Raw genomic sequence first — 27,617 nt, 5'->3', positions numbered from 1 at the left:
GTAAGGAGCTACAGGGAAGAGGCACCTTCTGTGCCACCCCCTCTGAACCATCTTCCCCAGCCATGCTCCAGCTGCCTGCAGTTATCACTCAGTCATTTGAAACTAGGATGGACTCCTTTGGTTTCACCCCTGACCATCTGATTATTTCACCTGTGAACAATTCTATCTCAACACAGCAGCTTTAGGGAGACACCTTATCAGTTTATATTCAATCATAACCATGCTCTAAATGGAAACTCCTACAATAACCATGTAGGTCAATGGGAAAATTAATGTACTTTTCATTCAACTTAGGTGCTTAAAAATGAATATCCAGTTGCTTTCGAATATCTAAGAATGTGTATTAATCAGTATTACCATGTTTTACATGAAGTGGTACATGTAATCAGAGCAATATTTTAAGTAATAAAAATGTCCACCTAGCATTGATTGATTATTTGTCCTGACGTATCTTAATTCATTTCTTATCTAAAATTGTTCTTTTAAGTTTTGAAGGAATATTTCAGTTCAGCTGACTTCTTAAGAACACTTTCTTATTGGTCCCAAAGGCAATGCCTGCAATGTCATACGCTGAGAAGGCTGAGGAAATAGGATCAAAGGGTGAGGTCAGCGTGAACACAATACTGAGACTCTATATCAAAATAAAAATATATGCATACAAGCTATATAAATATATATATCTTGTACACAAATATATATATATATGTATATATATATATATATATATATATATATATATATATATATATATATATCTTGTACATTTTTTATGTATATATGCATATATATAGATAGATATAGATATAGGTATATAGATATGTATATGGTCATAAATAATTACCATGCTAATATTTACATGCCCCCAGCTCAACTCTAAGAAGAGGAAGTTGACATCACCATGACTCTTGCTTGTCTTTTCTTGATGTCATCTCCCTCGCTAACCCAAGGAGAATCATTGTACTGATTTTGAAAATATCTCATCATTGTTTTTCTGTGTACTTTGTCCACCTACATATACATTTCTAAACTGTACACTTTAGTATACATGCTTTTGCATTTTATATGAGTAGAATCACCGTATATGTCTTATATTTCTATTGCATGGCTTAATACTCTGCACTAGCTGGGATGAGCAGCCGACAGGTGGCCCCACCTTTTTCTACATCCTGGATGTTCATAGTTACTGTGCCTCACATACAAATAGTGCCTCACATACTGATGGTCAAGAGTGGCCTCCAAGAGTGACTGAATTGGGCAACGTTATGGACCTTCCAATGGAATTGGGGGAAACCAGCCCTTTCTGTGTTTTTCTAGGTGGTGACAGGGGCAGTTTGCTCTATGACAAACTTCTTGCCTTTGCCACACAGCAACCGCAGCAAAGACCCACAGAAATAGTGCCACTTGATGGTGACTGGATATAAAGCTGCCTTTTGTAAGTGCATTGCCTCAGTTATTTCATTTTTTTAGTATAAAGGGAGTAATAAAGTAGTTTATGTAATTGCCTCGCCTTTGAGGATTTCCTTCTAACCAATAGTGACACGTCCCATGACTAAACACTCAAGGTCACTCCAGGTGAACTGGGCTGCATGAAATAATCACACAGAGACAGAGAAATACCTTTTTCTTTGGGAACTGTGACGGCTCCTCTGACCTTAGGGGTCCTTGGAAAGAGAGTGAGGAGCACATCCTGAACCCTTTTATTGGGGAGAAGCCATCCAAATGAGGCAAGGGGTCAGGTTTCAGGGGGTTGAGTCTAGATTCCTGTTGTCTGCTGTCAGCTGATTGACTGACATCTAGGGAGGCCATGCCCATCTCATGAGCTGTGTGGGGATCATGGCAGAGCAAGCAAAAGACCAGAGCGAGGCCGACCAAAATGGGGGACAAGGTGGGTTCAGTCCACCCTGTGCGCTCAATGCTCATCGTCCACACACACACAGCCCATGTGCCTTGCCACATCTCCACATTCTCATCGCTCAAGGCTAAGGGGCGCTCGGTTCCTACGTGGCAGCAACATTCAGCACTTAAGTTACAAAGACTGAGATTTTCCTGTAGGTGACAAGCCTTATTTTACAGGCTGTACTTCTGTCACTAGCTGAGATGAATTTAGCTGCAGTGTGACAGGGATGCATTAGGGAAAGAGCTGAGGACAACCTCCAGCCAAAGCCAACAAGCACTGAGGCCTATCACTCAGAGCCAGGGCTGGAGGACATCAAAGATGAGAGTGTCCACCTGGTATTGTCCCCTGTCCCTAAGGTCCAGTAATAGAGTGATATATCCAGTGTTATCTTCAGGACACTGTGAAGAGATTGGTAGGAAATAACCATTTGTTAAAAAGATTTATCAGTATGATACAGGGTCAAGCTAAGATTGACCTGACAAGATAGAGGCCTTCCATGTTTAAAAGGTTGTGTTAGGACAGGAACACTGAGAATGGGAGGAGAGGGGTCCTAGTTTTTGTTGCTTTGAAAATATCCAGATAGAAATGATGTAGGACTTAGAACATTGGGAAATATTCACACAGAGCACTGCAGGGAATTTGGAAATTGATTCAGGGCAGAAAGAAGGCAGAGACAATGAGGAGCACAACACTCAGGTCATAATAGGTCCAGTCCCTCAGAGGACCTAGGGAGGACTGGAAGGACCACCCAGATAACACTGAGCTGGAGCTTCTCTGCACCAACTCCCAGTCACTGGGTGAGCTCTGCTCCTGGATCCTTAAACCCTCCTGCCCAGAGGTCGCTCTCCATTCGCACAAAGCCCTCAGGCAGGGAGTTCCAGGGGCTTGCTTTCCAACCATCTTCAGATATTAGGATGACAAGTGCTCACAGAGTGGAGTAGGGTCATCTGAGATGGTCTGTTATGGTTTTTAAATTTGATAGATGTGCTCCCCCCTCCCCCCAAAAAAATATACATATAAAATCAGAGTAGCACAGCAACTCAAAAGGGAAAAAGAAAGAGACACGAGGCCATTATGGGTGTTGTATATTTACTGAAGATGCAGGTCTATGTCCACATGAGACAGCAAGTCAGAGAGCAATACTATCCAAAGGGGTAAGATGAGAGTAGAGGGAGGCTGACATTGGTCAGAGACTGAGCAGGCAGTGGGGGATGGGAGTGTCCTGTTATTGCATCATGTGGGGCTGAGAGATGGAGGCCCTGGAGGATACTGGTTGAAGAACAGAGATGAGGTCAGATCTCAGCAGCAGGAACCACTAGAGCAGACTGGGAGCATCAGGTGGACTGGAGACAAACAGGGGGGCAGCAGCTGGAAGCCCAGCAGGTGAGGGCAGCACTGGGATGTGCAGCAGGGGTTCTGGCAGCTTCTGGGGCTGCAGCAGAGGGTCTGCAGGAGCTGATATGTAGCTCCTGGGGTGACTGGCAGCAAGGGGGCCGGCTGCACAGACTGTCAGCACATAGGGCGCATCAACAGGAGCCACAGTAATTGGGGGGGCAGCAGGTGGTCCTATAGCAGATGGGGCGGCAGCAGCAAGGGTGGCAGTAAGTGGAGACACAGCAGCAGGGGCGACAGCAGCAGGAGCCACAGCCACTGGAACCTTCACAGCCACTGGAGCCACCACAGTAGGAGCTGCAGCAGCTGGAGCCACAGCAGCTGGGGCGGCAGCAGGTGGTCCTGCAGCAGGTGGTCCTACAGCAGATGGGCTGGCAGCAGCAGGAGCCACAGCCACTGGAGCCCCCACCACAGCAGGGGCTGCAGCAGCTGGACCCACAGCAGCTGGGGCGGCAGCAGGTAGTCCTGCAGCAGATGGTCTGGAGGCAAGTGGGACAGCAGCAGCAGGAGCCACAACCACTAGAACCTCCACAGCCACTGGAGCCACCACAGCAGGGGCTGCAGCAGCTGGAGACACAGCAGCTGGGGCGGCAGCAGGTGGTCCTGCAGCAGGTGGTCTGGCAGCACCTGGGCTGGCAGCAGCCACACCCCTGGCCAGAGCAGCAGGAGCCACAACAGGAGTTGCACATGGTGTCAGAGACTGGAGGTTCTGGGGGTGTTTCCAGGAAGGTGGGTTTCAAAGGTTTGGAGGTCTCTCTGACCCACGTCCCCTTTTATACCCTGCAAAGGGGCTGCTGTCTTCATATGCAACACCCTTTCCTTGTCATTGTTTGTATTCGTAAACAGGCAATTATCAAATCAGGCCCTTTTATTTTTGGTTTTAATTTCCAGTTGCATGGAAAATGTGTGATCCTTTCCCATTGTGATTGGATTCATTTGTCAGCTCTTCTTCCTTAATCATCTCTGAAGTGTTTTTCTAGCTCTCCTTCCTCAAATGGAGGTGTCCACATGACATTCTGCCTCTTCCTGGTGGTCTTCAGTGTCAGTGTGCAGAGTATATCATATCTGTCTTGGGAAGGACTGACTTTGGGATTTCATAATTCTTCCTGGGCATAGAAAAAGATAAGGCTTCATTTTTTTCTGATGCATCATTCTTATGGGCCTTCTGGGGAAAGAAGTTTTGAATGTGCAACATAGATCATGTGTGAGAGCAGGCAGGCCATTAGGACATGTTTCCTGTTCCATACTCTAAATCTTGATGTCCATCTTGAAATTTAATTGAACATAAAGAGATTTTTCAGGTAGAAACTATGTAGTGAAACTGGGTGTTTTTCTTTTTTGTAAGAAGAAATCTAAAGGTAAACTTGGGCTATGCTTTTTATGTATTCATTTATTTATTTTAAAAAATTTTAAATGAACACTAAGTTTTAATTTTTTTTCTTTTTAGATATACATGACAGTAGAGCATTTTGACATATTATACATCCATGGAGTACAACTTCCCATTTTTGTGGTTGTACATGATGTGAACTTACACTCTGGCTGTGTAGTTATATGAGCATAGGAATGTTATATTGGATTCATTCTACTGTCTTTCCTATACCCATCCGCCTTCCCTTCCCTTCATTCTCCTTTGTCTGATACAGTGAACTTCTATTCTTTCTCCCGCTACCCGCTTTTTGTGTGTTAGTATCCACATATCATAGAGAACATTGGGCCTTTTGTTTTCTGGGATTGGCTTATTTCACTTAGCACAATAATCTCCAGTTGCATTCATTTATCAGCAAATGCCATAATTTCATTCTTTTTTATGAGTACTATTCAATTGTGTTTGTATACCACTTTTTTTTCCCCATTAATCTAAACCACTGAGGTTCCTCATTCCCCATATAACTCCAACCTGCCATTTACTGTCTCCACTGATTGCTGGACTCTGAAGATGCTATGTATTCTCTTTTTTTATTGTTATGGTTATTAATCTTATTTCACCATGTATGTTTTATGTTCTAAGAATGCAAAACCAAACAACCAACCAAAAACCAAAAGGAAATCAGAGTGATAGAAGTAAACAGATATCTTGGTAATTGGAATCAGCTGACATATATTCAGACTGAGGATGAAGTCAACATGCAAAGGTCACCAAATTCCAATGTGAAAAGCCATTGACTACTGTTCCTAAAAATGAGGAATGCTGCCAGTCCATTAGTTGGTCTCCTGTGTGTCAAGAAACAGGAAGGAAGAAACTATTTGGCCTTTCTATGATGGCATCCTTCAGTTCTTCATCATTTTTTTTTAATTACAGTCCTAAGGAATATGATCCTTGTAATATTCCCATCAGTTTAGCTTTCTTAGCAAACACCTGATTTCAGTGTTCTTATTTTTTGAATTATTTGAATTACAGTGTGTTAGTAACAACATTGTAATTGTGTAAGTCTGCCTTTCTCCTCTGTGACCAAAATACATGATAAGAATTACTTAATGGAGGAAAGATTTATTTTTGGATCATGATATTAGAGGTTTAGTCCACACTGGACAGACAACACTGCATTGGACCCAAACATGACAGAAAGGTATGGTGAAGAAGCCTTGATCCATTAATCACAGCCAGGATGCAAAAAGGGGGAAGGGGCCACATGGAAAAGGCATAATTCCAGGGAATCCCCTGTGACCCACCTCCTCCAGTCATGCTCCGTCTGCCTGCAGTTATCACTCAGTTCTTTAAAAGTAGCCCCCACTGTCTAATTATTTCACCTGTGAACAATTTTACCTAACTAAACACAGGAGCTTTGGGGAGTTTATATTCAACCCATAACCATGCTCTAAATGGAGACACCTACAAGAACCATGTAGGTTGATAGGGAAATTAATGTACTTTTAATTCAGCTCAGTTATTACAATGAAAATCATGTTGCTTTCAAATAATTAAGAATACGTATTAACCAGTATTACCAGTTTGGGTATAAAGTTGTATATGTAATCAGAGTAGTATTTAAAGTAATAAAAGTTTCTGCCTAGCATTGATTAGATTTCTATTTTTCCTTGAAATATCTTCATTCATTTCTTATCTAAAATTGTATTTTATTTTTTGAAGGAATATTTCCACTCACCTGATTTCTTAGGAAAACTTTTATTGGCCCCAAGGGCACACACCTGCAATGCCATACACTGAGAAGGCTGAGGCAAGAGGATCCCAAGTGTGAGGGAGGTCAGCCTGGACACGTGAGTAAGACTCTATATCAAAGTAAAAATAACATTAGCTTGTGGTTTAGCTCAGTTTTAAAGCATCCCTGGATAATATGCCCAACACCAGAGAAAGCAGTAACAACAAAATGATTTTAAAAATTCCACAGTTTTTTATTATGGAAATTTCATTTGTTGTTAAATGTGTACAAGGTATATCTGTATAGTGTTATAAATAATTATCAGGCACAAAGCTCAAGTCCAGGAAGGGACTGTTGACATCACCAAGGACTCTTGTATGTCTTTTTCTGACCCCGCCTCCCTCCCTCCACCATGGAGAATTGCTATCCTGATTTTTCTTTGTACTTTATCCAGCTATATATACATTTCAACTGTGAAATTCAGCTATACATGCCTTTAAATTTTATATAAATAGAATCTCACTATATGTCTTCTTTTTCTTCTAAGATTAAACATTTCCACCTTTTTTTATAATCATAACAATGATGGTATTTGTCATTACATATACATACAGGCACACATGGTAACAGTATAATTTCACTTTGTCTTTTTGTGATTGGCTTATTTCACTTAGCATGGTAGTCTGCAGCTTCACCCATTAACCAGCGAATGACATAATGTCATTTTTCTTTATGGCTGAGTAATACTCCACTGTGTATATTTACTACTTTATGTTTATCTTTTCATCTGTTAAAGGGCACCTAGGTTGACTCTATTGCTTGGCTGTTGTGAATTGTGGTGCTATAAATATTGATGTGGCTGCATTACTGTAGTGTGCTGATTTGAAAACTTTTGGGTATATACTGTGCAGTGGGATAGGTTGGGCATATGGTAGGTCCATTCCCATTTTTTTTCAGGAATCTCCATACTGCTTTCCAGAGTGGTTGCACTAATTTGCAGTCCTACCAACTATGTGTAAGTGTATCATTTCTACCACATCCTTGCAACATTTATTGTTTGTGTTCTTGATAATTATCATTCTGACTGGAGTGAGATGAAAACTCAATGTAGTTTTGATTTGCATTTTCTTAATTATTAGAGGTGACGAACAATATTTCATATGTTTATTAACAATTTATATTTCTTTTTGAGAACTGAAAGATACTTACCCAGAAAAGGCAGATACTTACCCAGACTAAATGCCAACTCCAGTCAGAAAACAAATAACTGGCTGATGTCCTCAGGCATGGTACCTTATGGGACCTCTGTGTTAGTCTCTGGAGGGATAGTGTTTCAGTCAACTTTTTCATTGTTCTAAGCAAAAGACCTGACAGAACCATTGTAGAGGAGAGAAGGTTTATTTGGCACTCAGGGACTCAGAAGTCTCAGTCCTTAGATGGCTGACGCTGTTGCTCTGGGCCTAATATGAGACACTACAGAATTCCAAAGGGTGTGGAGGAGCCAAGCAGATCAGGAAATGACAATGAAGAAGAAGAGAGATGGTTCCACTCATGAGGGACAGAATATCAACCCCAAAGGCATGGCCTCAGTGACCTACCTCCTCCAGCCACTCCCTACCTGCCTAGAGTTACTGTCCATTTAATTCCTATAAGTGGATTAAGGCACTTACTGGGTTTAGGCTGTTTTATAATCCTATCATTTTGCCTCTGAACTTCCATGTATTGTCTCACACATGAGCTTTTGGGGGATACGTCATATCTAAACAACAACAGACCATCATGCATTCAGATGAAGATGTCCTGGAATTCTCCAGTTACAACTTTTGAACATGGCATTAATGTGGAGATGCCTGGAAGCTTTGAGAGATTTATATCCCATCGTTAGGGAGGGGCATGTGTGTTTTAACGACATTTCTATATTAGGTATGTTTATTATTCAATTCATCAGATCTCACTGGCCTGATATCATTGATATCATGATCATTGCTAGCCTCACTGGGGTGTCCAGAATGTCCACTTCATATTGGACTTCATTGTGACAAAGAGGAAGAGAATTTGCCTAGCCCTGGGTCAAGACAGCAAGTTGATACTGCTTTTGGTTCCGTGTCAACTGAACCCACTTCTGCCTCTCCTTCCTTGAAGATTCTGAAGGTTTTATTTCCCAGTTAAATATCCACGCACCCCAGACATCATAGACTATGTTAATCTATTGTAGGCAGGATTCTATATCTATCACATTAGCTTTACTTGTATCTTTTATTAATTTGATAGGTCTGGTGGTCATCCACTGGGGGCAGTTATGATCCACCTGGTTTTGTGGAGGCTATCCTAGTAAATTTTCTGGAAACAATATGGGATTCAATTCTGCTTCATTTATGAAGTCTTTCAAGATAGCACTAATTTCTGATTTTTGGTTTCTAGATTTCTTAAGGGATGGTGGTGATGGCAAGGCAGATCCACAGCTTTTATTTGGCCTTTTATAATATTCTTACTCTGGCCAGGTGTGGTGGTGCACACCTGTAATCCCAGTGGCTCAGCATCAGCAAAGTGCAAAGTCAGTATCAGCAACTTAGCAAGACCCTAAGTAACTTAGTGAGACCCTGAGTCAACATGAAAATAAAATAAAATAAAAAGGTCTGGGGATGTGGTTCAGTGGTTAAGAGCTCCTCTTGGGTTCAATCTCTGGTACCATAACAATTAAATATATATATATATATTCTTACTTTGTAACTCAAGGAAAAAAATGTGCTTGATTTTACATTTGTGAACCAGGTAAATGACCACCAGGTGTGTTTGTTGACCCAGTAGCAAGAATGTGGGCCCTGGGCCAAGACTTTATTTATTTTCTGATCACTACAATCTTATTATAATGAGAACTGTTGGCATTTTTGCATGCACTGTGGGTATTGCCTCTGCTCTGCTATCCAACAGCATATCAATATGTGAGTATCCCATTTTTTTCCTGAGTAGATTGCTAACGGTATGTTTGGAAATGGACCACACAGATGAGTGCTTATATGTGCTGTGGTCCTGTCTCTTGAATGAATGGCCTCCTTTCCAGGTGATGGGTCGCAGTTCTGAGATCTGTACCAGTACTGGAGTCTGGAGGAAGAATCATGATTTTCCACCTGAACATATGACCTCAGCCCTTTGCTCATTTAATCTTAACCTTTGAAAAATATACCTATGTGGGATGGAAAATACCATAGAATGAATCAGACATAACATTCTTATGTTCATATATGAATATGGGGCCAGTGAAATGCCACATCCTTTACAACTACAAGAATGGGATCCTAATTAGAATATGTTATTCTGCCTGTATGTATACTGTGTCAAAATGCACTCTACTGTCATGTATATCTGAAAAGAACAAATAAAAATTAAAATTAAACAAAGAGAAAATATCAATACAAATAACAGAATAAGAATATACTTTAAGGAAAATACACTCATTACAACGGGAAATAAACCCATCTGTAAGATATGTATGTATGTATATAGATAGATAGATAGATAGATAGATAGATAGATAGATAGATAGATTGATATATGCAAGTACATGTATTCTGACATAGCTACCAGTCCACAGAGCTTCCAGGTATACCACGTGTGGTTCCCTACTTCCTACTGGGAGCAACTCCACATTCTCTTATCACTATCCCTAATTCTTTGTGAGTTACATGCTCCTCTGCCCCAGTTGTGTTTGCTATAATGCCACCATTGTATACTTATACCCATGATAATTTTTTATAGTTTATTATCTCCCTTTGGGTTTTTCTAGACTGTGATCTCAACGATCCCATTGCTCTTGGGGAGCTAAGTTCCACAACTGTTATAGACTTAAACTTTAGAGAAAGGCAGTCCTGAATTTCTTGGTGATGATTCTCTCTCTCTCTCTCTCTCTCTCTCTCTCTCTCTCTCTCTCTCTCTCTCTCCTCAAACCCTTACCTTGGATTAGCTTCTGTATATGAGAGAACACATTTGACCCTTGACTTTTGAGAACTGACTTATTTCACTTAGTATGATTGTCTCCATTGCCATCCCTTTACCAGCAAATCCATAATGTCATTCTTCATTATGGCTAAAACTCCAGAATATACCACAATTTCTTTATCCATTCATCAGTTGAAGGGCACCTAGGTTGGTTTCATAGCTTGGCTATTTTGAAATGTACAGCTATAAACATTGAGGTGGCTGCATCACCATAGTATGCTGGTTTTTGTATCTTTTGGATATATGCTGGGTAGTGAGATACCTGGGGCATATGGTGCTTCTATTCCTTTTTTCTAAGGTGTCTCCATATTGCTTTCCAGAGTCATGTGTATTATTGATTGCTTGTATTTATTCTTTTGGGAAGTGTCTGTTTAGTCCTTTTGCCCACTTATTGATCATGTTAATAGTTTCCTGGTATTCCTTTTATTGTGTTCACTGTATATTCTGAAGATCTCTCCTATTCTTTTGGCTTTCTCTTCACACTCTCACCTGACTTATTGGTATTTTAATTTTATTTCTCTGCTTTAAGAATATTGGTAAGGATGTTGATTCCTGTGCCAACATGTGGGAAGGTTGGACCTACATTTTATTTAATTCATTCATAAGTCCATTTATGAGTTCTAGAAGTCTTTAGGTAGAGTTCCTTAGGTTCTAATCTAATTCCTAGGCCTTTGATACACTTTGAGTTGACTTTTGTGCAGGGTGAGAGATAAAGGTTAAGTTTCATTCTTGTATATTTCGATTTTCCTTTTTTTCTAGAACCATTTGTTAAAAAGGCGATCTTTTCTCTAACATATATATGTTTTTGGCATCATTGTGAAGGATCGGATGACTGTATTTATGTGTCTTATCTCTGTGTCTTCTGTTCTGCTCTGTCTTCATGCCTATTTTGATGCAGTACCACACTGTTTTTGTTACTATAGCTCTGTAGTATAATTTGAGGTCTGGTATTGACATGCCTCAGCTTTTCTTTTCTCATTAAAGATTCTTTGACTATTCTGAGTCTCTCATTGTTTCAAACGAATTTCATAATTGCTTTTTCTTGTTCTGTGAAGAATGTTGTTGGAATTTTGATGGAAATTCGATTGAATCTGTATAGCACATTTGATGGTATAGCCATATTAACAATGTTAATTCTGCCTACCCAAGATTATGGGAGGTCTTCCTGTGTTATTAGGGCTTCTCACTTTCTTTCTTTAGTTTTCTATGGTTATCATTGTGGAGGTCCTTCACCTCCTTGGTCAGATTGATTCCCAAAATGTTTTTTGTTTTGTTTTGTTTTTAGGTGATTGTGACCAGAATAGCTTTCTTACTTTCTTTTTCAGCAGATTCGTCATTGGAGTATAGACATGCAATTCATTTATGAATGTTCATCTTGTATCCTGTTATATTCATAAGTCCATTTATGAGTTCTAGAAGTCTTTAGGTAGAAGTTCTTTAGTTCTTCTAATATAGGGATCGTGTCACAAGCAAACAGAGATAATTTGAGCTCTTCTCTTCCTATTTATATCCCTTTCATTTCCTTCTGTTGCCTGATTGCTGTGGCTAGAGTTTCAAGTACTATGTTGAATAGGAGATGTGAAGGCTGTATCCTTACCTTGTTTCTGATTTTAGAGGAAATGCTTTCAGGTTCTCTCCATTCAGTATAATGTTGGCCATGGGATTATCACATGCAGCCTTTCCAGTGTTGAGTTAGTTCCTTCTATCAGTAGTTTTTAATAAAGAGTTGCTGTTTGAATCTACAAGCTGTGTGGTGGCTCGTGATTGTGTGCCCAGCCAGACTGCGGCATTTGTGCCCAGCCAGACTGTGGCAGTTTTTCTAGTGCTCTGGACATGAATGGGTACCATACTTTGTCAGATGTTTTTTTCTACCTATCTTGGGGAAACCACATGATTCTACTCCTTAATACTATTTATGTGGTGAATTACATTTATTGATTTCCATATGTTCAACCAAATTTGCATCCCTAGGATGAAACCCACCTGACCACGGTACACTCTCTTTAATGTGATTTTGTATGTGTTTTACCAATATTTTATTAAGAATATTTACTTCTATGTTCATCAAAGGTACTGGTCTGAAGTTTTATTTCCTTGATGTGTCTTTCACTAGTAATGGTCTCGGAGACACTTACTTCCTTGAATGAGTTTGGCATTGTTCTCTTTTTCTGTTTCATAGAATAACCTGAGGAGAATTGATATTAGTTTTTCTTTAAAAGTCTTGTGGAAATGGCCAAATAATCCATGCATTCCTGGGCTTTAGTTTGGAGAGCTTTTGATAGCTGATTCAATTTCATTTTTTGAATGGATACGTTTAAATTTTTTATATTTTCAGAGCTCAATTTGGGTAGATCATATGCCTCCAGGAATTTGTCCATATGCTTAAGACTTCCTAGCTTATTGCATTATAAATTTTAAAAATAGTTTCTGATGATCCTTTGAATTTCAGTAGTGTCTGTGGTGATCTTTCCTTTTTCATCTCAGATTTTGCTAATTTGAGCATTTCTCTCTTTCTTTTGGTTAGTTTATCTGCAGGTTTGTCAATCTTGTTCAATCCATCAAAATTCCAAACCTTGTTCTATTGATCTTTTGCATGTTTAAAATCTCAATTTTATTGATTTAGGCTCTGATTTTAACTATTGTCTTGTACTGATTTTGGTGTTGTTCTGTCTTTTTTTTTTCAAGGGCCATGAGATGAAATGTTAGATTATTTATTTTGTATCTTTCTATTCTTTTGATACATGAACTCAATGATTTAAAATTTCCACTAAAACTGGTTTTATACTGTCTCAGAGATCTTCATGTTTTAACATTATTCTCCTTTACTCTTAAGAATTTTTTTTTAAATTTTCTTCCCTGATTTCTCCTCCTATCCATTCAATGCTCAAAAGTGTATTATTTAATCTTCAGGTATTGGAGTGGTTTCTTTTTTTTTTATCTTTCATTGATTTCTAATTTCATTTTGTATGATCTGATAAGATTTCTCTGTTTCTTTGAATTAGCCAATATTTGCTTTGTGAACTAAAATATGGTCACATGTACTGCTGAGAAAAAAACTGAATTCAGAAATTGATGGATAAGGGATTCCACCTCTTGGGTCCCCTTCTTCCTCCGGGAGAAGTCTTTTCTGCTGTCCTTTAATAAACTTCTAATTTCTACTCTGACCTTGCCTCGGCGTGCTTCTTTGGTGTTATTCTTCAACATTGGGGAAGCAAGGACTCGTCACCGGTCAACAGCGGTAACATATTGGAGGTCCCAGACCGAGATTCTACACCGAGGTAAGTGCACGCACCCCATGTCTGTTTGAGGTGCATCTTTCTCTCTCGTTCTTTCTGGAGGGTAAGGTGGGCACCCGACGGCTACTTAAACGCAATTAGTGCAGCCGCCACTCTTCAAGACTCAGGTGAGAGGTTTCCCGGCCTAGGCAGCTCTCAATCACCTGTTCAATACAGAGCAGGCATGTTGGGTTCTGCCAAAGCCGCTTCCAACTTTTCTGTCTGGGCCTGGAGAGCAATTGGCGTGAGTACACAGTGTCCCGAATCCCGATCTGCCTCGGATGCGTGGAGGTGGAGGAAGGAGTTTGGAACAACTGCGGAATTCCGGTCTGGGCTACACTCAGACGATTCCTAAGGTTCCTTTCTCTTGAGCCCCCTCCCGACAGCCCTCAGGGGTATCTAGGGTGATCGATAGATGAATGGCACTGAGGGAAAGCCCCAATCACATTTGCCTCTGTATGGGCCATGCAACACTCCCAACCTCGCATCCATTCCTCCTGGATGCTCCCCTTCCTTTGCAGGTCAGAAATGTTAGTAATTCAGGTTGTAGGACTGAGAGAAAGGCATGGGATAATTAGTAAAATCTGCCCAGGTTCCCTAAGATGCATAGGTAACTTTCACTAGTCTGTTTTATTGCCCCAATGTTTAAAATGTGTTGTGTTCCCTAAGCTGCTAGAGAGGCATTTTTAGAATCAACTCCTGGTAATCTGCTACCTTACAACCAGTAGATATCCCTTAACACTTAGGCGGCTCCTTTAGTCTACAGAGCAAAGGCAACAAAGAGCGCATGTTTCTCTTTTGCAATGGGTTTTTAGTGGCCGGGAGGATAAGCAGTAATGCCCTTAAGTCTGAATCCTCCCAGGGTCTCTGGCACAGGGCAAACTGAGACCCTAGCACTTTGCTAAAGGGGACCAGAAACCCCTTGGCAAAGCAAGGTGAGAGACGGGTTTTCTGGACCGTTTAGGAAGCTCAAGCTTAGGGAGACGTCCCTAATGAGAACAGTTTTCTCTGGCGCGGCGTGGGCGCCTGAGTCCTGTTTTCTTCTCACTGAGACGGGAGCTTCTCTCTCTCCAATATGCCAGGTGCACCACTAGCCTGCGTATTGAAAAATTGGGATAAATTTGAACCTCAGACGCTCAAGAAAAAGCGCCTCATTTTCTTGGCCTGGCCTCAATACAAACTCTCTGATGGAGAAACCTGGCCACCAGAGGGAAATATCAATTTTAATACAATTTTACAGTTTGATAAAGTTTACAAAAAAGGAAATGGTGTGAGGTGCTGTATGTTCAGATTTTCTTTGCTCTAAGGGAAAATCCTAAATTATGCCAACAGTGTAAATTAGACTTAGCTATGATATCTGCCATGAAGAGAAAAAATCTTGGACTCACTGAGGAAAAAGAATCAAGAGAAAAATTTGGGCCGATCAAAGTACATACCCCCTTCCCCCTTCAAGACCTAAGGCAGATAAAAACTGACTCTACTGGAAAGTTAGGAGATATGCCAGATTGCCTGGGATTGGATCTATCCAAAGGAGCTAATCCTGTAAGTAAAAGGGAAACTGAGGTACTCCCAGCAGCTGCCAGAGCCATTTTTGCTTTGGGGAATTTCCTCATCCTTCCCTGCACTGTAAGGATTGCTCCATCTCTGTCCACTTAAAAAGAAGGGACACTGAATGCAGTAAAGTCAGTCACAGTGAGACCCTTGATTTTACACCTATAGTTGCCCCTCTGTGAAAACATCTGGTCCACTCATGGGAAATCTATGGTGCCACTGATAGGAGTCATAATTAAATGGAAGTTAAAAACCTGGAGAGATTTTTCTCTTGTCTGGTCTCTCTATTTTAAAGGTTATTATAGATTGTTTCTTGGGGATGATCTTGGCTAAATGTGTGTCTAAAAGATGATTTTTTTATTGTAACATCTGGTATCTAAATGAGTTTGAAGCATTGCATAATCTTGCAGTTAAAAGTTGGGGTTAGGTAATTGTTTAGTTTGTGATTTCAGATAATTCATGCAGGAGAACTTAAATACTTAGGATAGAAAATTAAAAGAATTCTACTTCCAAGTTGGCAAGTAACTCCCAATCATTTAGTTTTATTTTGAACTGGGTAGCCTGAGAAGATTTCACTAAGTGTACCAGTGCATTAACTTGGGCAAGGATAGTAAATTATGATATGGTATCTGTTCCCCTCAGTGTGTAAGATTTAGGAAAAAAATGTTGAATTGGAACATTGGTCTGGCTTATTGAAATAACATTGAATAGCAACAGTCTTAAATTTTTAAAGCTTAATTTTGGATATACATGGTAGTGTGTGGTTCTCTTAAGATTTTTTCAGGTGATTTAATGTAACTTAATACTACTTTAGAAACTTCAGAACAAAGGAAGTGACTTAATGATCCTAAAGAAATTTCTTCTGATGGTAGAGATCCTATTTTCAGTTTTGTGTGAGCAAGTTTTTCTAGTGTAGGAAAATGTAAAGGTATGAAATTTTATAAATTATATCTTAAACTTGTATCATAATTTTCAACATCCAAACCTGAAAATTGTGACTTATGGTTAAAATGCCTTAGGCATGAGGTTTCTGCTCAGAATTCCAGTTTTCCCAGTTCCTTCCAGACCTCAGCCAGGACTTAAGTTGATATGCAAATAGAAGAAGCCTGGAGCACTCAGTATGAGACAGATCTGAGGCGCCCCCCCCAAAAAAAGAGTAAAAGTGTCTTTTTATGGGAACTCAAACTAGATTAAACCAAAGAGTAAATTGTATGGCATTTACTAATTACTGGCCGGTCAATTTTTTCTAGGACTTTTGCTTTTTCTTAGATTCTGTATTTTTTTGAGTTCATGATTTTGATCCTACAGACAAGTTAATGTTTTTCTGATAAGTTCTATTTTTGATCAACTGGAGTTTTTTTTTAAACATCGCAATGAGATTTCACCTGAGAAAGCTACAAGGCCTTTACTATTGTGTTGTGTTACACTTGTGTTACGTGTTGTATGTCGGTATGTCTGTATGTGTGTATGTCCATATATCATGCAGTGATATGACAATTGATAGATGAGGAGCACTCATGGAAAATTTAAAAAAAAATGGATCCAAATATCTTTGATTCACGTGATTCAAATGGTTCAATTTAAATTGGGTAAACAGATGAAAGTAAAGATGTCTTTAAAATTAAGCTTATAAGTTTTTCTAGATGTTCAAAAAGGCCCTAATAAAATGTTAAATCTGCTTAAATTCAAAAATTTACAAGTATTGTTTCAAAATGTGAACAGAAGGAGGTTAACAGATAAAAAAAGAGAAACTAGAAGGTTCTAGATATGGATTTAATAGAGGGAAAATGTGTTTCTGGATAAGAGTCTATATGATTAAGAGGGTTTAAGTAAATGATATAAAAAAGGTCTGTGTAAGTTGCTTATAAGTGTAAGTTTTTGAGCAAGTAATCTTAAAGAAATTAAACAGCTGGTTAAACAAGTACTGTTTTTAGAGAATTGTGCCATGTTATTTCTTTAAAAAGCTAAACTTGATTAATATAAAAACATCAATGTAATTGTGGTGTTAATGTGTCCATATCTTCCAGGTATACAAGTTTGTAAGGTAGAAGTTTTAAAAGAGCATTATATCAAGCTGGTGTTCTAAAGTTGTATGGTAATTTTAGGCTTAAAAAGAAAAACATGTTGGAGATTTATTTATATCATTTGTGTTCTATAACTGGACTTGTTATCAATAAGATATGTAAAGTTCTATGTTACTTTTTACACTGAGATACAATTTAAATGTATTTTTAAGTTAATGAGAGCCTAATCTGTGTGAAGGTTTTATTGCAAAACACAAAAGTACATTACTACTTTTCTACAAAAGGTTAAAAGCTTTCAGCTTTTCTTTAATTCATGTTTTAGGTGTGATATTATATTGTGTTAGCTAATATTCATGTGAACTTGAGCAACAATTTATGTAGGCTTTGTAAAATGATGTTTGAAAAGCAAAGATCAGTTTCAGAACTACAGTACTTAAGATTTATGAAGAGCCCTGCCTTACTTGAGATAAGGCTCTGTCCCATCTCACTACATTTGAAAGTGACTATGGAAGAAGTAGGCCAGATTTCAGTACATTTAAAGTTGTGTCCAAAAGTAGTTTTTTGCCAAGATTACTAGGATCTCAAACAGGGAATTATGATGTATAACCCTGCCAGAATTCAAGGTAGCTATTACATGAACTAAATATGTTTTTACTCTTGATAATTTTATTTTGTAGTTTTCTTATAAATGATTTAAGATTGCCTGTTAATGTTTTGCAGAGGTACTGCTTTAAGAACACACAACCTGGGTTAATTTAAGATAAGGAGTTATCACCTACAGGATAGAGAGATAGACATTAAAGCCCAGTACTCTTAGTATAAGGCTGTTGAAACTTATTTGCTGGATGTTTAAGATTAAGTTTTTAAATTAGTTAAATTAAAAGGGCCAAGAAAACCAATATTTGGCTCTTGCCCTCTAAGTCAGTCTGAATCAGGGAATAGGGGACTTCTCCAAAGGGCTCTGCAACTCTAGGCCACATAATCTCCTGAGTAGGGAGATTAATGAGACCAATGGAGGACAGAAAGCCAATCAGTGCATTTGCTGTGAAGAGGAGGGTCATCAGAAAAGGGAGACATCCCTGATGCTTCCAAGGGAAGCCACATGGTCAAGCAAGGCCTGGACCCATCCTAGCGCAAATGGCACTAGCGGAACTGAGAAGCTGCTGTGAAGTTCCCCGAGGACTCCCAGGGAAGCTCAGCTGACTGTTAACAATAGATAAAAACAAAAGTCAGTTTGACTTGCTTCATCTTAAACACTTAGCAAAGACAGTCAAAGCCAAAGCACAGCTGTTCCTGGACATTTTAAATAATAATAATAGTTAAATGTAACTTCCAAAAATAAGTAAACTGGAGGCTACAAAAGAGATTCTCAGACAGGAATGCCTGATAACTATCAAAAGGAACTGCCAGAGTAGTTTTTAGTTTAAGGCCTTTATTTCTAACTTACACAGGTAGGCTTAGTGTTTGCAAGTATGGTTATCCAGCCCTAAGTAACAGAATTAAAGATTTCTCTATTAGACACAGAGGTCATACTAGTAAAAGGATTTTGCAAGATCAGATGACATTAGATTGTTAAACTATATCTTAAGGGAAAGGACATCTGTAACCCTAAAAGTTAAATGTTGTGTTTATATTCCTGACAATTCTGGCAATGTGACAAATATCCTTAAAGATTTACATGCTCAGATAGAAGCCATGTCCTCAGCAACTTTGTTATGGAAACAATATCTTAGCTCCTGGTTCTTGGTACTTCCTGGTGGAAAACATTGTTAGTCTTTGTCTTTGCCATCATACTCATTGGCATATTCCTGTGCTATGGCATTTATTGCTGCATCAATATGGTTCCAGTACTAATGAATTCTTGTTTCTCTTATAGACCATCCATCACTCAAATGGCCCTCCAGCCTATTACTTCTCAATCAGACTTCTATCATGGACCACTCAATAGACCCGATTTTTAAAGGGGGACTCCAAACTGCTTGCCCTACATCGTCCCTTTTCAGCCTGAAGAAGCCAGAAAGATCTTCTTCACCCCGCTTCCTTACAGCAGTAAGGAGTTCCCAACTTAGAGGGGGGAATGAAGCCAGATTTAAAGTTAGGTAGTCAGTGTAGTTAGATAAATACGGGTCTAATGCCAAGTGAAATCTAAAATGGAGACCATGCTGGCAATGATTCCGGGAAACAGGACAACTAATGGAATGTTAATGAAGTCCCGAAAAGGCCCTAGGCCAAAGTCCACCTCAAAGAAATGTTAATGAACAGCCCCCAGCAAAAAGGTGCTGACTCAGAAGTCCTTCCTGACCAGATTACTTCTTTGGCCCACCTGTGTCCCACCCCTCGGTCCTTCCCACCTACATTCCATCACTGAAAGAACTATAAAAAGGGGAGACAACATCCCTTCCACGGATTCCACCTCTTGGGTCCCCTTCTTCCTCCGGGAGAAGTCTTTTCTGCTGTCCTTTAATAAACTTCTAATTTCTACTCAAAAAAAAAAAAAAGAAATTGATGGATAAAAGATTCTATAGATGTCTGATAGGTTCATGTTACTAATTTATTGTTTAATTCTATGGAAACTTGGTTTTTATTTCTGGATGATCAATCCAGTTGTGGGAGATGTGTGTTAAAGTCAAACTAGTCTGTTTGATTCTTAATATTGAAAAGGATTTTTCTATGTATTTAAATACATGCACCATTGTTTGAGGCATAAATATTGATGATCTTTATGTCTTCATGATGGATGATCCCATAAGAACTATGAAGTGACTTTCTTTGTCTCTTCCACTTAATCTTGGCTTGAAGTCCATTTTGTGATATGAGAATAGCTATCTTTGCTTGTTTTTGAGTCCCATGTGTTGGTATATGTTTTTCCCATCTTTTTACCTTCAGTGTGGATGTCTTTGCCTGTGAGGTGAGTCTCTTGCAGAAAGTATATTATTGGGGCTTGTTTTTTTAATCCACTCAGAGAGCCTAAGTCTTCAGGGCTAGGGATATAGCTCAGTTGGTAGAGTGTGGGGAGCTGCTCTGAATGACCACACCTTCCAGTCCTGAAGCAGGAGGCTCTGGCCAATCACTACATTCATGGTGACTTGGGCGTTGATCCAGCTCAGACAGCAAGGCGGGTCTTCAGGTGTAGGCATACCCCTGGGGTATGGGTGTCCTCCACTCTATTGCACTTGTATTCATGCTTATTTTTGGTGCCAATATCATGCTGTTCTTCTAAATGGAGCTCTGTAGTATAATTTGAGGTGATATTGACATGTTTTACCTTTGCTTTTCTCATGAAAGGTGGCTTTGGCTATTCAGAATCTCTTATTGTTCTCAATGAATTTCATAATGGCTTTTTCTTGTTCTGTGAAAAATGTCATTGGACTTTTGATGGAAATTCCATTGAGTCTGTATAGCACTTTGTGCTATATGGACAGTCTGATAATATTTATTCTGCTTCCCAAGAACATGAGAAGCCTTTCCATGTTCAAACATCTGCTTCAATTTCTTTCTTTAGTGCACTGTTTTGTTTTTTCCATTGTTGAAGTCCTTAATTAGTTTTGAGAGAGTGATTCCCATTTATTTGGGGGGGGGGCACTGTGATTTGGGTATTTTGCTTTTTAGCAGATGGATCATTTGAGTATAGGAAAACATTTAATTTACAAGTGTTGATCTCATATGCTACTACATAGCTAATCTACAACGATCTCTAAAAGTCTTCTGGTGGAGTTCTTTGCTTCTTCTAAATAGAGGATCATATCTTCAATTGAGAGAATTTGAGCTCTTCCTCTCCTATTCATATTTCTTTAATTTCCTTCTATTGACTGATTACTTTGACTAGAGTTTCAAGAATGATGTAGAATGTAAATTGTGAAAGTGGACATCCTTGCCTTATTCCTGTTTTTATATAAAGTGCTTTTCATTTTTCTCTGTTTAGTGTGATGTTTGTCTTGGGCTTGCCATATAGAGTCTTGACAATGTTGAGGTAATTTCTTTCTAGCCTTAGTTATTTTTGTGTGTGTGTGTTTTAAACATGAGTGTGTGCTGTATTTTCTCCAATTATTTTTCTGCATATTTTGAGATAATTGTGTGATTCTCATTCTTAAGACCATTGTGTGGGGTTACATTTACTGATTCCCATATTTTGAACCAAACTAGTATCTCTGGGATGAAACCCACTTTACCATAGAACATTGTCTTTTAATATGTTTTTGGATGTCCACTAATGTTTTATTCTAGAAGCATCAAGGATATTGGCCCAAAGTGTTCTTTCCTTAGTGAATCTTTCTCTGATTGTTGCCCAGGGTGATAGTGGCTTCATGGAATGAGTTTGGCAGTGTTCCCTCCTTTTCTATTTCAGGGAATAGTATGATAAGGATTTGGATTAGTTCTTCTTAAAAAAGTGTGGTAGAAATTGCCAGAAGTTGGTGGAATTCTGGTAAAAATTCTGTTAAAAATTGTCCATTCCTGGGCTTTAATTGGAAGGGTTTGATTATTTTTTCGAATTCATTTCTTGAGTTAATCTATTTAAGTTTTAGATATCTTCATGGTTCAATTTGGGTAGATCATATGCTCCTAGGAATATGTCCATATCTTTAAAATTTTCTAGCAGATTGAAGTATCAATTTCCAAAAAAGTATTTGATGATCCTCTGGATTTCAATAGTGTCTGTGGTGATCTTTACTTTTTCATCTCAAATTTTGTGAATATGCTCATTTCTCTCTTTATTTTCAATTAGTTTCATTGGAGTTTATCAGTCTTGTTGAATCATTCCAAAACAACCTGCTTGCTTCATTGATGTTTTGCATTTAAAAAAAATTCAATTTCATCGATTTAGGCTCTAATTTGGTGTTGATTCGTTTTTTGTTTTTCTAGGGCTATGAGATATTAGATTATATATTTGATATCTCTCTTTGCTTTTGATACATAAACTCAATGCTATAAGATTCCTTTTAGAATTGGCTTCATACTGTCCCAGAGATATTCATATATTGTATTCTTATTCTCATTTACTTCTAAGAATTTTTAAAATTTGTCACCTGATTTCTGCTCCTATCTGTTCATCATTCACAAGTATATTATTTAATCTCCAGGTGTTAGAGTGATCTGTTTTTTACATCATCTTTGGTTCCTAATTTCATTTCATTATGATCTGATAGGAAGCTAGGTATTTTCAATAATACTTTGAATTGGCTAAGATTTGCTTTGTGACCTAGAACATGGTTTATTTTAGAAAATGGTCCATATGCCACTGAGAAAAAAGTGAAGTCAGACATTGATGGATGAAATATTCTAGAGATATCTATTAGGTCCAGGTTACTAATTATATTGTTTAGTTCTGTGGAATCTTTACTAAGTCTTTTTCTGGATGATATATCCAGTCTTGAGAGAGGTATGTAAAAGTCAATCAGTATTATTGTATCATCATCTCTGTGATTCTTAATACTGAGAAGGATTGGTTATGTATTTGGATGTTCCATTATTTTAGGCTTAGTATTAATGCTCATTATCTCTTGTTGGATGATACCTGAAAGCACTATGGAGAGTTCTTTATTGTGTCTTCCATTTAATCTTGGCTTGAAGTCCATTTTTTTTTCTGATATGAGAATAGCTACCATTGCTTGTTTATGGGGCCCACATGAATGGTGTATGTTTTCCCTGTTCTTTTACCTTCAGTCTGTGGATACTTTGCCTGTGAGGTGAGTCTATTGCAGACAACATATTGCTGGGTCTTGTGTTTGTACTTCAGGCTGCCACCCTCATGTCTTCAATTGAGGACTTCAGACCATTTGTATTCAGGGTTATTATAGAGAGATGATTTTATTTCCTGCCATATTCAATGATTTTTAATGTTTCAGTTGGTCTTGATTGTTCCTTACTCAAGTCTTTTTATAGTGTAATTCCTTCATATAATGATTTTGGTTTTTATTTTTCAATTCATCTTCATAAAATGTTTTATTTAGTATGCATTTGAATTACAGGCATTGTGGTTCTGAATTAATTTAGTGTCTGTTTATCATATAAGGTTTGCTTTCATCTTTGATTCTGAAGCTTAAGTTTGATGGCTGTAGCTTTCTTGGTTGGCATCTATTTTCTTTCAGAGGTAGGAATATACTATTCCAATCCCAGCAGTCTTTCAGGATCTTGGTTGAGAAATCAGGTGAAATCCTATTGTTTTAACTCTACCTTTGACTGGTAATTTTTCTCTTGCAGCTGAAATGTTTTCTGAAATATATGGAAATGAGTTTAGATAGTAATGTATAATGACATTGTAAGAACAGATACAAATACAATCTATGGCAATGACACATTTCTATCACTCTACATATTTCTCTGATTACCTATATTGCTTCAAATAAAAACTCACAATATTTATTATTATAATATATAATATTATATATATATTTCATTCCTCAATATTTAAATGAGCTATGAGTTTAACTGGGAAATAAATTGTTTGAATAGAAACTATGTAGAATTTCCTATCAATTAGACATGAGTATTTTGTCTCTATTTGGATGATATGTTATACTAAGACTTGTGAATTCAGATAATTCTAGTACATATTAACTATGGACACAATATGTTACAAATATTTACTTTAAAAAGATTGTGCAATAATGAAATGTGACACCTGAGAGGAAATGTGCCTTTTTCATGCCTTTGTTTCAAAGATATATTAATGCCATGAGTCCATGCTACTCACATACATAACCCAATTCCTGGAAAGTGTTAGTTGTGTCTACCATCATGTGTTCTTTATCGTACCATTCAATACAGGAAAGGAAAACCTACTGAGAACAAACATTCTACACTGTCTCTAAAACTCCAAATCATAAAAAAGGTGAGTTTGTAGACCTCAGATAATTCATCCATATGGACCAGAAGTGAATTCTCCATTCTATTTCCCTAGACCATGAGTAAAATTTAGGAAGGAGTGCATAGAGTTATGTCTCTTCTGTATTCAGTTTCCTCCATCAGAATCCAGTGTGTGGTTGACAGTGATATTCCATGATCTTCATGGTTCCTCCTCAACAATAGGATTCTTTGCTGTGGAAAAACGATTCTGCGAAACTCCCTAAATGTTTGTAGAAAACTTTCTGATAGTAATCAAAATTTTTGAATATGTTTCATTTTTCCTCTGCCATGCCTGCACACCAATCCAGTGAATTATCTCCCCACTCAAACATTGTAGTATTTAAACACGTCTTATTCTCCTGTCTCAGCAAACAAACCCTTAATATAAGAACACCTGAATCAGACGTTTCCTAAGCAAGATAATAGGATGGAAATATTAAAAGGGTTTATTCTTTAAAGAGCCTAACTAAAATTTGATAAAAACAATGAAGATTGCCACCACAGAGAAACCAAATACTCTCTTCCTTCCTGTTTGTTACATGCAGAAGACTACCTACTGGACTGGCAGCATCCCTCCTTTTGAGCAAAAGAAGTCAAAGGCTTTTAGCAGTGGAATTTGGTGACCTTAGAGCTTTGACTTCATCCTCACTATGGATATATGTCACTGATATGCATTGTCGAGATAACTGTTTTCAGTTTGCCTCTGATTTTCATTTGGTTGTTTGATTTGTTAGATTATAAAACCTAAATGGTGAAACCAGATCAATAACCACAACAAAGAAAAAAGAGAACGCTTGATATATCCAAAGCCTAGTCATCACGGCAGGTGGGAGTGAAATGAAAAAGGAGGAACCTCAGAGGTTGTCAAGAGAGTGCTGGACACAGAGGATGAGTCAATATGGCCTGTAAGGACCACAGAGTCAGGGAAGCCAAAACAGAGAAAAGCACTTCTCCACCAAGAAGAGGGTGGCAGGACCTCAAGGTCGTGGTGTAGCTGATCTCAACAGCCAACTTCCCTCAGGAGACCCTGAAGTTCCTTTTAGATATTGGTGCAGGGGAGAGAAAAACATGGAATATCATGACCTAGGTTCCCCCCTGACAAATGTTCTGTGTATTCCATTAAATGACTAAAATGCACAAGATTGAGAGTGGGAATGGGGAATATGTCCTAGTGTCCTCGCTGCTCTGGTGCATGGTCTGTGATGCACATTCCAAACTTCTTACCCCAGATGACCCTTAGGGAAAGAGCCATGAGATGACAAAGCCAATGCTTAATTTTGTGGCCCCGGGAAATAAGTATGGGATGCTAAAGTCAATCTTTCCCAAGACACACATGATGTACTCTGACATTGACACTGAAGCCCAGCAGAAAGAGGCAGAATGTCATGTGACACGTCTCTTTGAGGAAGGAGAACTAGAAAGACACTTGAGAGATGATCCAGGAAGAACTGACAAATGAATCCTAATACATCAGGGAAAGGAAATCCTGTTCTCCATTCCACCTGAAATTGGACCAAAAATGAGGGAGCCTAATTGAATAATAGCCTGTTTACTAATACAAACAATAACAAGGAAAGGATGTTGCATATGAAGACAGCAGCCCCTTAGCAGGGTATAAAAGGGGACGTGGATCAGAGAGACCTCCAAACCTTTGAAACCCACCTTCCTGGAAATACCCCCAGAACCTCCAGTCTCTGACACCATGTGCAACTCCTGTTGTGGCTCCTGCTTCTCTGGCCAGGGGTGTGGCTGCTGCCATCCCAGGTGCTGCCAGACCACCTGCTGCAGGACCACCTGCTGCCGCCCCAGCTGCTGTGTCTCCAGCTGCTGCAGCCCCTGCTGTGGAGGTTCCAGTGGCTGTGGCTCCTGCTGCTGCCAGCCCATCTGCTGTAGGACCACCTACTGCCGCCCCAGCTGCTGTGGCTCCAGCTGCTGCAGCTGTGGTGGGTCCAATGGCTGTGGAGGTTCCAGTGGCTGTGGCTCCTGCTGCTGCCAGCCCATCTGCTGTAAGACTACCTGCTGCAGGACCACTTGCTGCTGCCCCACCTGCTGTGGGTCCTGCTGTGGTGGCTCCAGTGGCTGTGGCTCCAGTGGCTGTGGCTCCTGCTGCTGCCGCCCCATCTGCTGTAGGACCACCTGCTGCCGCCCCAGCTGCTGTGGCTCCAGCTGCTGCAGCCCCTGCTGTGGTAGTTCCAGTGGCTGTGGAGGTTCCAGTGGCTGTGGCTCCTGCTGCTCTCGCCCCTGCTGCCTCCAGACCACCTGCTGCAGGACCACCTGCTGCCGACCCTGCTGCTGTGTGGCCAGCTGCTGTCGCCCAAGCTGCTGCTACTAGTCTCTGTGCCACCAGCCCAACTGCTGCTAGCTGCCCCACCAATTCATTCCTCTCCTCCTGCTCCACTGCTTCTTGTGCTCAGCACCCGCACCTGCCCCCCCCCCAGCCCCCCACCCCCACCCCACTGCTCTTCAACCAACAGATTGATGGAGTCCATCTCTGGGCACAGTCAGCACAGGCCACTTACAAACCTTCATTCCAGTGGGTGGTTTGATAGCGTTTGGCCTCCACATGGGTAGCCCCTCCTCCACCACGTTATCAGCTGTCTCCCAAATCAAAAGGAGTCTCTTTTCCCTGAATCTGTCTGCTCTCGTGTTACCCCATGGAACCAACTGCCCTGTGTTATATTTCCTTGTGTCAATAGAATCTTATATCTTCAATAAATGTAACTTAGACCTGCATACAAACATAAAGCTATGGTGTCTCTTTGTTTTTCCTTTTTGAATTTTTGTCCTTCTTTGTCACCCTTTTTGGTAGTTCATCACTAAACATTGAGAAATCATAGCATACAATTTGAGGTGAACATTTCACAACCTAATACAGGAAGATAGTTTGGAAAGCAAGCACCTGGTCCTCCCTGCCCGAGGACCTTCTCTGGATACAAACCAAGCTCTGTTCACAGGGTTCATTAAACAGGGATGAGAGGTGGGAGGGAAAGGGAGAGAGAAGGGAAATTGCATGGAAATGGAAGGAGACCCTCAGGGTTATACAAAATTACATACAAGAGGAAGTGAGGGGAAAGGGAAAAATAATACAAGGGGGAGAAATGAATTACAGTAGAGGGGGTAGAGAGAGAAGAGGGGAGAGGAGGGGAGGGGAGGGGGGATAGTAGAGGATAGGAAAGGCAGCAGAATACAACAGACACTAGTATGGCAATATGTAAATCAATGGAAGTGTAACTGATGTGATTCTGCAATCTGTATACGGGGTAAAAATGGGAGTTCATAACCCACTTGAATCAAAGTGTGAAATATGATATATCAAGAACTATGTAGTGTTTTGAACAACCAACAATAAAAATTAAAAAAAAAAAAAGAAAAAAAAGGAAAAAAAAAAAAAGCCCCCAGAACAGTGTTCAACCAGTGAATAGGGATAGGTGCACAGATTCCACCTGGGTGAGCCTTCTGGTCGACCAGAGATCTTCACTGAGGTTGGAGCTCAGATACCTTCAGGAATGATCTCTTCATTATGTCACTCTCTGCTATC

General features: G+C 39.4%; 2 protein-coding genes across 2 annotated transcripts; one reads left to right on the top strand and one right to left on the bottom strand.

The window, feature by feature from the left end:
- Nucleotides 1–3,423: 3,423 nt before the first annotated feature.
- On the bottom strand, nt 3,424–3,978 carry LOC114101900 (keratin-associated protein 4-2-like). The gene has a single exon (XM_027947050.2). It carries the CDS (start codon nt 3,976–3,978, stop codon nt 3,424–3,426), a length of 555 nt encoding a protein of 184 aa, XP_027802851.2.
- A 21,803-nt stretch (nt 3,979–25,781) lies between these two features.
- On the top strand, nt 25,782–26,411 carry LOC114102003 (keratin-associated protein 4-2-like). The gene is made up of 2 exons (XM_071603855.1): nt 25,782–26,134; nt 26,210–26,411. The coding sequence occupies exons 1-2, from the start codon at nt 25,782–25,784 to the stop codon at nt 26,409–26,411; spliced, it is 555 nt and encodes a 184-aa protein (XP_071459956.1).
- Nucleotides 26,412–27,617: the final 1,206 nt, after the last annotated feature.

Source organism: Marmota flaviventris, chromosome 17 (genome assembly GCF_047511675.1).
Source record: "Marmota flaviventris isolate mMarFla1 chromosome 17, mMarFla1.hap1, whole genome shotgun sequence".
NCBI lineage: Eukaryota > Metazoa > Chordata > Mammalia > Rodentia > Sciuridae > Marmota > Marmota flaviventris.
The sequence above is the reverse complement of the archived record's forward strand: the minus strand, read 5'-3'. Positions and strand labels throughout refer to the sequence as shown.

Coding starts and splice junctions, on each gene's coding strand:
- LOC114102003 (XM_071603855.1), top strand. CDS start 25,782: ATGTGCAACTCCTGTTGTGGCTCCTGCTTCTCTGGCCAGGGGTGTGGC. Junction 26,135..26,209: donor TGCTGCCCCACCTGCTGTGG/GTCCTGCTGTGG, acceptor CATCTGCTGTAG/GACCACCTGCTGCCGCCCCA.
- LOC114101900 (XM_027947050.2), bottom strand. CDS start 3,978: ATGTGCAACTCCTGTTGTGGCTCCTGCTGCTCTGGCCAGGGGTGTGGC.